Below are 12653 nucleotides of genomic sequence, written 5' to 3' on the forward strand. Positions count from 1 at the left end.
CCAACCAAACTGAGCAACCAGGCAAGAAGGACCTTGGTCGGGGAGGTGACCAAGAACCCAATGACCGCTTTGACAGAACTACAGAGTTCCTTGGCTGAAATGGGAGAACCTGCCAGAAGGACAACAGTCTCTGCAGCAGTTCACAAATCGAGGCTTTGTGGGACAGTGGCCAGACGTAAGCCACTTCTGAGAAAAAGGCACATGACAGCATGCCTGGAGTTTGAAAAAAGGAAAGTGAAAGACTGCGAGAACATGAGGCAAAAGATTATGTGGTCTGATGAGATGAAAATTTAACTCTTTGGCCTGAATGCAAAGTGCAATAATGTCTGGCGAAAAACGAGCATAGCTCATCACCCATCTAACATCATCCCCAACATGAAGCATCGTGGTGGCAACATCATGCTATGGGGATGTTTTTCAGCAGCAGGAACTTGAAGACATGTAAGAATAGAGGAAACAATGAATGGAGCCAAATACAGGCAAATCCTTCAGGAAACCTGTTTCAGAGTGCAAAAGACGTGAGACTACGGTGAAGATGTATGTTTCAACAGGACAATGACTGCAAGCATACAGCCAAAGCAACAATGGAAAAGCTTCAGAACAAAAACGTGATGAAAGTCCTTTAATGGACCAGCCAAAGGCCAGACTTGAATCCCATTGAGAATCTGTGAAATGACTTGATTGGTGTTCACTGACACTCCCCATCCAACTTGACAGAGCTTGAGCAAATCTGCAAGGAAGAATGGGAGAAACTCCCCAAATCCAGATGTGCAAAGCTAATGCAGACATCATCAAGTGGACTCAAAGCTGTAATCGCTGCCAAAGGCACTTCTCGGTAATATTGACTCAGGGGGCTGAATGCTTATGGAAATTAGATACTTCTGCATTTCATTTTCAATTATTTTGTAAAAATTACTAAAAACATGTTTTCACTTTGTCATTACGAGGTATTTTGTGTAGATCTGTGACAAAATTTTCAAATAGAATCCATTTTAAATTCAGTCTGACACAACAAAATGTGAAAAAGTGAAGGGGTGTTGATAATTTCTGAAGGCATTGTATGTTGTATTACTGCTTTCATGAATGATATTCCCATGATTATTAACATTGTTATCATAAAACTTACCGAAGCAAAGGTAAACTTGCACTCTGCAAAAACGTTGTAGCTTGTGTGATCAAAGGTCGTAAGATGGACATTTCCTTCCAGAGAGCACAAAGAGATTTGCTTGAAGCTCTTGCAAGACCACTGACCATCGACACATTCACTGCAAGAAATAATGAATTAATTCCGTTAGGACTGCCAGTGTGCCCAATATACTGACTTCTCAGGCAAATGGTTTGGTCACCACCAGGAGAAAAGGTTTGTGACCATTTTACCTTGAAGCTTACCTATAGCTCGTCAAATGTACTCCTGAGGTATCAAATTTACCCATGAGACACTGCAGTACCATGGAATTTTTAGTTTTGCCTGTACCTCAATCAAGTTACAATCAAGCTATATAATTACTGTTTCAGGCATTTGCTCCAAAATGGTTGATAACCATATCACTGATTTTTCAATCCCAACGCTTGATCCATATCAACATAAGCATCACAATTTAGATGAAGAGTCTGGATACCATTAACCATCAATTGTTTATTTATCGATTTAGTTGGTGTAAAAATGGCCATGTCTGCTCAAAAAGCATCTCAAAATGCAAAGCCAGTCATGTCCGCTTTCATCGTCCAAATTGACAGTGTGGCCATGGGCTCTCCCTTGGACGCAATGTTAGCGAACATTTTTGTTGGTTATCAAGAATGAAAACACATTTCTCAGCTTCTATTGGAGGAAATTGATCTCAGCAGAGTATCGTTGAGAGAGAGGAAGACAAATGATGAATTGCGAAAGATGATGGGAATAGAGCCTGTGATTGATGCTGTGAAGAGGAACAGGTTGAGATGGTTTGGTCATGTGTTGAGGAAGGATGAAAGTGACTGGTTGAGAAGAGTGATGGAAATGAATGTAGAAGGAAGTAGAAGACGGGGAAGACCGAGAAAGACTTGGCTAAAGATGGTGGAAGAAGAAATGTGGGCAAGGGGGTTAACAAGGAGAGATGCAGAAAATAGGGCAAAATGGAGAAGATTGTCATGGGGACCGCAAGGCTAACCCCCGCTCTAGCAGGGAAAATGGCCTTTTAAAATGCATGTTGTTGTTTGTTGTTGTATTGGAGGAAATTGGCTGCACATTTCAGAAGTAAATACTTTGTACATTGAAGTCATATGTTCAAAATTTCAGCAACGTCCGTTCATGCATTGTTGAGTCTTATTTAGAAAACCCGCGAAATCATGTTGGTGTCTGTCCGTCCGTCCGTCAGCCCAAGATGTATTGGCGCTCATATCTCAAGGACCGTACATTGAAACTAGCTTAAGCTTGAAATATACATCAGCCAATAGGTCTAGTTAATGGCTTTTAAAACAAATTCCATGCAAGTGCTATCGTTTTTGCTTTGAAATTAAATATATATATAAATATACACACACTATATAACTCTTCAAAATATTATCACACAAATCTAATGCGCTGGCCCAATGGCCTAATGGATAAGGCATCAGACTCCCGAGCTGGGGGTTGTAGGTTTGAATCCTGCTTGGGTTGAATATCTTTTCCCCTTACTTTTTCCAAGTCTTTTATATCGTCTGGAAAATGAACAAATGAACATCTTGAACAATGAGCAAATGGATTTTGCTTGTATTTAAAACGTAATTAGTCTTAAACCTGAATTTCAGTGTCATTACGAGTATTGTACCACATCAAATTGCATGTTGTATGGAAATAAAGGGAGTCACAAAGCGCCCCTTCCTTTTTGGGGGGACGGTTTCTCTGTTTTCATCTTTAACATGGGGACTGAAAATTCGTTTCTCGGCTTCCACTGGTATCTTGTACATATAAATATACATATATACACACTTTATACCCCTTTAAAATATTTTTAAAATAATTTGAACGTGCGGGCTCAATGGCCTAATGGATAAAGCATCAGAATCCCAAGTTGGGTGATTGTGGGTTCAAATCCTGTCTGGGTTGAATATTTTTTTCCACTTCCTTTTTCAAGTCTTTTATATCGTCTTGAATAAAGTCTTACACGATGAACAAATGTGTTTTGTTTTTTTTGTTCGTATTTTGTGTTCAAATGTGTTCAAATGTATTATGTGTTCAAATACGAACAAAAGCATTTTGTTCGTATTTAAAATGAATCTGGGGAAAATGACAGGGGCATAGGAAAGGCCCCTTTATATGGTACATGCCATGTGGCAAACTATAGAAAAGAAGGGACATTCTTCATTTAAAGTTCAGATAGGTTCATATAAAAAGTTCATATAAAGAGGAGCCCGACATCTGGCAAATAAAATACATTTACTTCTTCGTGCAGCTGTATGAATCAAATTGGCACCCCTTTGTATGACCTTTTCTAGAGCTTTACTTGGTTCCTCCTCAGAACACAAGGGTAGTCCAGCATGCCCACAAGATTTTTTGAATGCCCCTTATTTTGTATTGTTTGGCATTTTCGATGAGCTATGCAATGTCCCTTTTCTTCTTTACTTTGCCACATGGCACATACCCTTATTTAAAGGGGCCTTTTATATGCCCCTGGCATTTTACCCAAGAACGTCGATGTTAAAGTTTTGTAGTGCTAAGCATCTTCTATGGAAGCGATTAAAAAAAAAAAACAGCCGTCTCGCACTGAGACCCGACGTCAGGCTAATAAGGCCCATTTGAACGTTATTTGACTTCCAGGTGAGTAATAAAAGTGACTGTGGTAACATGTTCCATGTTACTTGAAGAGATGCAACAGAATATCAGATTTGCATTTACCAGTCGCTGGCGCTGTCAATTCGGTGCTCCGTTGTCTCATAGAATATCCCCTCGAACTCACATGGGCAAGATGACAGCGGTATACACTCTCCAGTTGGTGAAAATACCGTTTCTGTAAATGGTACGAAAAAAAAACCTCAAAAAAAAGTACGTTATGTCAACCTCAACAAATATTTACAGGTTTGAAAAGAAAATACAACAGGAAGAAACATTATAAACTTTTACATTAACATGGTTGCTTTTACATTAACATGCAGCTGTCAGACTGAACAACTCTAGTTGGAAGATTCCAACCAACTTATTGGTCTCCAAATCAACCAAGAGGAATGTCATCACGAAGTAGACTATAGCCGATATGCAACGCCAATCACTTCAAGAACAGAACCCTGCAACTAAATGTTTTTGTCATCTCGATGTAGGCAAGCATCTGTACAGTTTATGATGTCAAGCAATCCACGAAATCCCACGGAGGAACAGCAGACCAGTCATGTCCACATTGTTCCAGTCTGACAGCAGGGTATGTGGGATGTGTTATGTCAATGCTGGCTTCAATAACATTCATCACAAATTGTGAAAAAATATCAAATATGGGATGTGTGATGCAAGGAATGATGGATAATTCCACACCTAACATATACAAACTGGTGGCATATGTCAAAGCAAGGATCTAGACTGTGATTAGAAAACAAGGAGGATCAACAAAATATGTTAAATGGTTGCACAATAAGACGGTTGTTGAGAATTATCGTGGCCATATTTCAGGCTCTGCCTTGGACCACATCTCTGAAAGTGGGTGATTAGGTGCCAAGGCCACCAAATCGGAGTTTGAACTTTGTAGAGATAGTTCTGGCAGGAATTTGGAATTTAAAAACGTTGGGGAAGACAATATCCTCCTCCTTGCGAAAGGCACGATGAGACAGCTAATGCGAGCAGACATGACACCCAGCTTAATGTCACAACCAAAGGACAGCAGACTTTTTGATGCAACCACCTTAAAGCAAAGTACAGTTCAACAGTTTATTGTCAGGTCAGGACCCAAACCCAGACTAGGCAGCTCAGAGGCGAATGCGCTACCTCTGAACCACCCTGTCAGACTGCACACTGAGGCTCGTTATTATCAGGAATCCAAAGAGTGCTCGCATTTTTAAATGTCATCACCTGTCATTCGGAAATGCGGCCACAAAACAGCATCTTCCTTTCAAAAGGTACCACAGCCCCACAAGTTGGAGCAGTTTTGAACTCATAAAGGAGTTCACTAACTATGGTGCAACCATGATGCTGTGCAGTCAACTGACCTTGAGGGCAATAACATCCAGGTACACAGAGGCTCTCGCATGCGAGCTCACCAACTGGATTGGCACATGTTTGCCTGCACAGTCTGCCACACTCCAAGTACTCCATGGTTGGTGGGCAGGTGATACCTGTGAGGTGGAAGCAAAGCATTGTTGGACATCTCCTTGTACTTGTAACTTTGGCATCCATCAATGATAGATATTTCTGCTTTCATACCAATGAAGATATGAAACTATAAAAAACAGTGAAATTAATCAAATAATCAAAAGTAATGCAATGAGAACAATATGATGGAGCAATATGAAATAGGGGTACTAAGCTTTCTGTGGCAAAACCTGATTGTTAGAACAACCTGGAACTGACGATGTGGACCATGTTGTGACTTATTCACCGATTAAGTATAAATTGAGAAAATAGAAAATGAGAAAAGGGAAGTGTGAGAGGAGTAGGAAGAGAAGGGAAGGGAAAGAAGTTTGGAAGGTAACAGGAGCACGTGGACGGCAGGGAAGAGGCATGTTTGGAGCACTGCAGTGGGATTGCGCAAGGATCGGGTCCAAATTCCGCCTTATTTGTGTCCATAAATATGTGGTTCCACTACTGAACTTAGTCGGTATTTATAATCTCAGATTTTGACTATTCCTCAGGGTATTGAGCTTAATAGGATGAAATATCAAAAATGTACAAGATGATGTTTCACGAATCATCGAGTCAGGGAGGACCACAATAGAATACGACACAAAAGGGGTTCACTAACCCACAAATACATACTGACCACAAAAGTCTGCTGTTCTCCATTCGATTGGGTTCTCATACTCCCTACTACAATGGTTTGAATAGTCAGCAACCGTCATACATGTACAGCGAGATGGTGCTTCACAAGTGCAGTGGTCCCACAAACATCTTTCCTTAAATTCAACCAAGAGATCTCTGGGGCAGTTGGTAAGGGCGGTGTTGAAAATCTCGGTGCATTCTGTTTCCTGCAAATTTCACAAGAACAAGAAGAAGGGAATCCAGAAGGATTGAAGTACAGATGGTTATTGGTCATGTCACATGTTTCAAGTTAACATTTTGCCTCGAATTGACATGCAGACAGGTGGGCACACTGTCAGATTATAGGTGGGCATACTCACTTTTGCCAAAGGCAAGCTGGCACAGGGAGGCTTCAAAGCATAATTCATCGTGCAATCTTGAAATGAAACCATTTCTCTGAGGTTGAGTTTCATCTGAATGTTGTTATCTGCAACAAAGGAAACCAAAAATACAAACAATGGCCTGATAAACCCGAACAAATCCTTCTTCACTTTCCTCATACACTCGGAGTTTCAGCCACAAGGTAAGCTGAAGATACGCAGTAAAGTCTGACGAGCTTCTCACCGAGAGGGAGATCTTTATTCCCGTCAAAGTTTCCACAGACACCACATGTAGTACCAGCATGCCTCTGTTCCAGACCAACCTACCAATAACCAGGACACAGCACAGGCATATGAGTACATTACATCAGAGTCCCCATGTATATGATCAATCAGGTGCCGTTGCCAAATGCCTTTCGAGTGGTGTGCAAGCAAAGGATCCGTATTCAGAAAAAGGTGACGTGACCTTTCCTGAATGATTGCCGGTTCAAGGATACTTGTACAAATATATTTGTCGATGTTACCTCGCTTTGAATAATATAAACATTTTTTCCATAAAGGCAAATCAACCTTCGCATCTCATAATGGTGTAAATTAAAATAACATAAAGGTTTTCAATGTGGTGTAAACTTACAGTGAGAAAGTCTTCATTCCAATAAATGCTCACGCCGAACAGTTTGGCTTTGATTTGATGGTAGAAATCATTTTCATGTCTCTTGATAAAAATTTCTTTGTTAGTGAAGGGAAGACTAGTTCTGTGAACAAGTATGCAGATGAAGATCGTTAGACTTAATCATTAAAACCAAGCACACTGATATGTACAATGGCGTTCAAAAGGTTCTACAAACGAAACATGTACAATGTGTCAGAAAAGCCACCTTATTATGATTCAATAAAATTTAAAAAACCACCTTTAGAGTCCATTTTTCCCCGCAAAGCGGGGGTTGGCCTTTTTCGGGGACGATTCAATATACAAGCATATATTGTTTGACAGAAAATGTACAAATGTATTATGTGTGTGTATTCATATATATCTACCATGTAACAAATAAAATAAAATTATATATATATAAATATAAATATAAATATATAAATACAAATATAAATATATATATATATACACACACACACACACATATACACACACACACACACACACACACACACACACACACACACACACACACACACACACACACACACACACACACACACACACAGTACCTTCAGAAAGTATTCACACCCCTTGACTTATTTCACATTTTTTTCACATTTTGTTGTTACAGCCTGAATTTAAGTTGATTAAAGTGACATTTTTTTGTCACTGATCGACACATGACACCCCATAATTTCAAAGTGGATTTTTTTTTTTAATATAAATTTTGACAAAACCATTGAAAATGAAATACAGAAATATCCAATTTAGATAATACTTCAACCCCCTGTGTGGAAAAGATGAACAAGTGGAAGGAATGTATGGAGACAAAAGGTCTGAAGGTGAATATAGGAAAGACGAAGGTGATGGCAAGTGGTAAAGCATGTGGTGAGGTGGAAAGAACTGGGAAGTGGCCCTGTGCTGTGTGCAGGAAGGGTGTCGGAGTGAACTCCATTCAATGTACAATGTGCGCTGAGTGGTTTCATCAAAAATGTAGTGGTCTGAGAGGGTCATTAACCAGTGTGACAGCTACATTCAAATGTAAGGTGTGCAGATGGAGGAAATGTTGAGTTGGATCTTGGAGACGGCATGAAGCTGGAAGGTGTGAAAACATTTTGCTACCTCGGAGACATGCTGAATGGAGAAGGTGGATCAGACTCGGCAACAGTTGCAAGAGTGAGATGTGCATGGAAGAAGTTTCGGGAACTGAGTGGCGTGCTGATGAGGAGGGGATTGTGATACCATCACAAATACCATCTGTGCCAGTGGCCTTGTTCACTTTAGTCTTTGCTAATTCATCACAAACCTCCTTCATATTCACCGCCAGACTCTTGTCAGAGTCCCAAATGTTGAGTTGGAAATGTTGAGGTTTGAAGCTGAAGTTGAAGCTGAAGTTGTTGAAGTTGTCGTTGAAGTCGTTGAAGTTGTCGTTGAAGCTGAAGGGAAAGGTGTATGCTGCATGTGTGAGAAGTGTTATGATTTATGGGAGCGAGACATGAGTAATGAACGTAGAGCAGCAACGAAGGCTGGAAAGGGTGGAAATGCGAATGGTTCGGTGGATGTGCGGAGTATCGTTGAGAGAGAGGAAGACAAATGATGAATTGCCAAAGATGATGGGAATAGAGCCTGTGATGGATGCTGTGAAGAGGAACAGGTTGAGATGGTTTGGTCATGTGTTGAGGAAGGATGAAAGTGACTGGTTGAGAAGAGTGATGGAAATGAATGTAGAAGGAGGTAGAGGATGGGGAAGACCGAGAAAGACTTGGCTAAAGATGGTGGAAGAAGAAATGCGGGCAAGGGGGTTAACAAGGAGAGATGCAGAAAATAGGGCAAAATGGAGAAGATTGTCATGGGGACCGCAAGGCTAACCCCCGCTCTAGCAGGGAAAATGGCCTTAAAATGCATGTTGTTGTGTGTTGTTGTTCAACCCCCTGTGTCAATATTTCGTAGAAGTGCCTTAGAGGGCGATTACAGATTCAAGTCTTATTGGATATGTCTGCATGAGCTTTGCACATGTGAATTTGGGGAGTTTCGCCCATTCTTCCTTGCAGATTTGCTCAATGGTGTTGAATTTTCTCCAATTGTACACGATCTGCCTGCCAGTGGATTGGTGGAGCTCAACATCTTTAGAAATGGTTTTGTAACCATTTGCAGACAAATGAGCATCAGCAACTCTTTTTTTCCGGGTCTTCAGAAATCTTTTGATCGGGGCATGGCAAACTTCCACAAACCTGTGTGGTGAAGACTGAACTCTGATGGTGATGAACAATGTTAAAGGTTTTCATCTGGGGCAGGGCCACCAAAACTCACTCCTGATTGTCATCCCACTCATTGAAACGCCCGACTGTAATTACCCCTTAATTGAGCGAAATAACCTCGAAGTTCACGTACTTTTTCCGACATTGAAAGAAATTGAATGTTGGATCATTTTGTGCAATAAACAAATGAAAAAGTAGATTTTTGTGTGCTATTTGTTTAATCAGGACCACTTTATCTATCATTCGGACTGAGATGAAGATCTGATCACATTTTAGGTCAAATTTATGCAGAAATACAGAAGATTATGAAGGGTCCAGACACTTTTTCTCACCATTGCATACAGCCTTATCATATCATACTGTTTTACGTGTGCCTCGCTGTTCTATCTCGTTTGTATAACTTTTTTTAACTAACCTTGGAAGCATCGTCATGGAAATGGCAGGGCTGTCACAAAACTGGCAGACTTTGTTTTAAGAGTTAGAAAACATTTATACATGTATAATATAATAAACAAATTACATGGATTGTAATTGCAGTGTGTGGTTGTTATCACGGTGGCGAGTTATATTTTCCAAAAGCACTTTTCACTCACAAGTTTCCATCCACTTTAATTTCCGTCCCTTCGATGACGACGAGTGTAGCTTCCAGGCGAAACCTGATATATTTCAGGAAACCATTTTCATCTCTTTTGGCAGAAATATCGAAGTCGGTGTATTCATTTTTACAGTTGGATGAGACCGGGATATCACAATCTGATATGAAGCTGTAGACCTCATTATCGAAAGTGCGCACATGTCCTTTGTTCCACAAGGTGCATATCTTCTCAGTGGCTGAAATAAGAATGTTCAATTCAGTTTGTGGGACACAACAACAAAAATGCAACATTTTACAGGTACATACATTTCCATCAACCTCACCATCTTTTTCCTCTTTTTCTTCCTCGGATTTATTGTGCAGCACATGGCTGCAGGTAGTATCATTTGCTGAGGGCGCAGCTGTGCCGCTGATGCAGTACCCATGAGAGGTTAGAGTATGAAAATTTGGAATTTGGCTGGAGTGCCGGCGATATCTCGCCTACTCTTCACTAAGGACACTGTGGGGTCTTTATCGTCCAATAACTAATGTCCGCAGATAGGGCACCCAGTATAAAGTCCATCTGAGGGACAGCACACACATGGATGCCTCGCCCTGCATGTGAAACACCAGGATGACAGTTTATAGCCAGGTCAAGATTAAAATCCAGACTAGACAGTTCAGAGGTGAGAGTGCATACCTCTAGGTCCAGGTTATCCTGCCATCCCCAGCCCACAATTTAATTTTTCTGATGATTGCACTTGTCTTTATGCACAATTTATCTAAATACTTTTTCAAAAAGGAAATGCTTCAACAACCACTATTGCAACCACAAATCCAAGTATGTCCACCAACATATTAATTTGAGGATGATATTTGACCCACCAACCAATAGCAGGCCTCTGCATAAACAATGAAACAGGTGCAATGCCATTTGGAGCTCCTCCTAAATTATTACCTCTGCCACTGAAGGTGGATGGAGGATATGTTCTCACCCCTGTCTGTTTGCAAACAGCATATCTCACACTTGTGGATGGATTCAGACAAACTTTGGTGGAGATGTTGGGTATGTGATAAGGACAAAATTATTAGATTTTAGTGAACATCCAGATCCAGGTCTGGATCTGAGAATTTGAAGTGATTCTTCACCTTTGAGAGACAGGGCAAAAAACAATATATGGCACAATATCTCAAAAAGTTGTGGATGGATTCGGACAAAACTTGATGGACTGGTTCTGTGTGAGACAAGGACTAATCGATTTGATTTAGGCGACGATCCAAATCCGGATGCGTGAATTTTTTAAATTTCCAGGTGATTCACTCCAGAGAGATAGCACCAAAACGATATACAGTAACATAAAACCACCTTTAGAGGCCTTTGCGGGGGTTGGCTTTTTTCGGGCACCGTGGTTGTTGTTGTTTTTTGGTCCCCTTTTTGAAGCAATGTTTTACGGCCGGATGCCCTTCCTGACGCCAACCCTTTTTGTCGCCTTTTACAACAAACAGGGAATTACCAGTGAACTGGTACTCAATTAGCCGACCTCGGAAGGATGACAGGCTGAGTCAACCCCCCGGCGTTAATTCAGCGATCGACCGGGATTCAAACCCAGGATCCTAGGATCCCAAGCTGGTACCCTGACCGCTAAGCCAACACCAGGTTCAAACACCAAAACGATATACAGTATGGCACGCTATTTATTTCAAAACGTTGTGGACGACCAATGACAAAACTAGGTGGATGAGTTGGTAAGGTGACATGAACAATCCGATTAGATTTTGGTTCAGGTCCAGATCTAGATCCGACCTCTCAGTAGGATACAAAACGTAAACTGCTCAGCCAGGCGGAGGTTTGCTCTCTACCGAGTGCCATTCTAGTTCATCTTGTAACAGATAAAACTCAGTGATTTAGGCAGAAGTTCCTTGGCTAAGAGTATACCTCCTCGCAGATTCATCTTACTGCAAAAGAGCAGATTAATCCTTCCAGCTCACACCAAGCAGACACTACTGCAACTGCAAGAAACTTCTCCAATTGGAAAAGAAAGCTCATTGCTGAGTCATACAACTGTGAGCACAATATAAGATTTTAGTTACCACAATATAAACGCTGCTGGTTTTTTTCATTAAAAGCAAAATGTCTCGTTCTATTTTTGTCATAAAAATGCTAAACCTAATGCTTCAAGTAAACAAAATGGTATTTCGTCCTGATAAAACAACCACTCGTGTGAAGATGAGAGTAGAGAAAAGAGTCGACTTACGTGGAACCGTGGAATTGCTTTGCGCCGATACTGCAGGGAAAGAAAACAATTTAAGAATAGATCCCTAGGTTTTTTGAGATTTTTCAAATGCAAATCTATTTGCTTAATACGGTCTGAATATTGTATTTACTAGATTCTTGTATAGCTGGTTTATTGTACAAACATTGTTCACAGCTGCAGCAAATAAATTCTCAACTACTATTCAAAAGTTAAACACCAACTATTAGATTTATTTTTAAACAATCAGATTTTTCGACTGAAGGCACAAATCTTCATGTTGAAATTTTCACATCAAATGAGGACCTTCAAAGGAACCTCATCATATTCCATCTCTCTCTCTCTCTCACCTGTTGCGAGCCATAGACCCACAGTCCCTAACGACACCAACAGCCACATGGTGAAACACACCAGAGGCTTCAGTAACCACTGCTTGAACCTCTCCTTGTCTCGTTTATATAGATCCAACCTGAGCTTCTCATCACTTTGGCCCACTCCCAAATCATTTAAAATAGTCCAAATTCCATTTGTATTGCATTATTTGAGCGACTCGCTGTGGTAGGAGAAAATGAGGCAGTAATGCACGCTGTTCCATGGATGCTCCAAGGTAAGCAAAAGTACGCTTGGAGTGCTTGCAA

At 40.7% G+C, this 12653-nt stretch overlaps 1 protein-coding gene across 1 annotated transcript in view; it reads right to left on the reverse strand.

The window, feature by feature from the left end:
* LOC137428641 (uncharacterized) overlaps positions 1-12414 on the reverse strand; it is a 53788-nt gene extending 41374 nt beyond the window's left edge. The window contains exons 1-12 of the mRNA XM_078777283.1: positions 12366-12414; positions 11978-12048; positions 11755-11825; positions 10108-10193; positions 9783-10020; positions 6911-7031; positions 6521-6599; positions 6277-6383; positions 5919-6123; positions 5149-5274; positions 3854-3965; positions 1127-1265 (exon numbers count right to left, since the gene is read on the reverse strand). Of these exons, the coding sequence (XP_078633409.1) occupies positions 1127-1265; positions 3854-3965; positions 5149-5274; positions 5919-6123; positions 6277-6383; positions 6521-6599; positions 6911-7031; positions 9783-10020; positions 10108-10193; positions 11755-11825; positions 11978-12048; positions 12366-12414 (1404 nt within the window). The remainder of the gene's footprint in view (positions 1-1126; positions 1266-3853; positions 3966-5148; positions 5275-5918; positions 6124-6276; positions 6384-6520; positions 6600-6910; positions 7032-9782; positions 10021-10107; positions 10194-11754; positions 11826-11977; positions 12049-12365) is intronic.
* Between the last annotated feature and the right edge of the window lie 239 nt (positions 12415-12653).

The sequence above is a fragment of the Myxine glutinosa genome, chromosome 5 (assembly GCF_964187855.1).
Source record: "Myxine glutinosa chromosome 5, kmMyxGlut1.1, whole genome shotgun sequence".
Taxonomy (NCBI): domain Eukaryota; kingdom Metazoa; phylum Chordata; class Myxini; order Myxiniformes; family Myxinidae; genus Myxine; species Myxine glutinosa.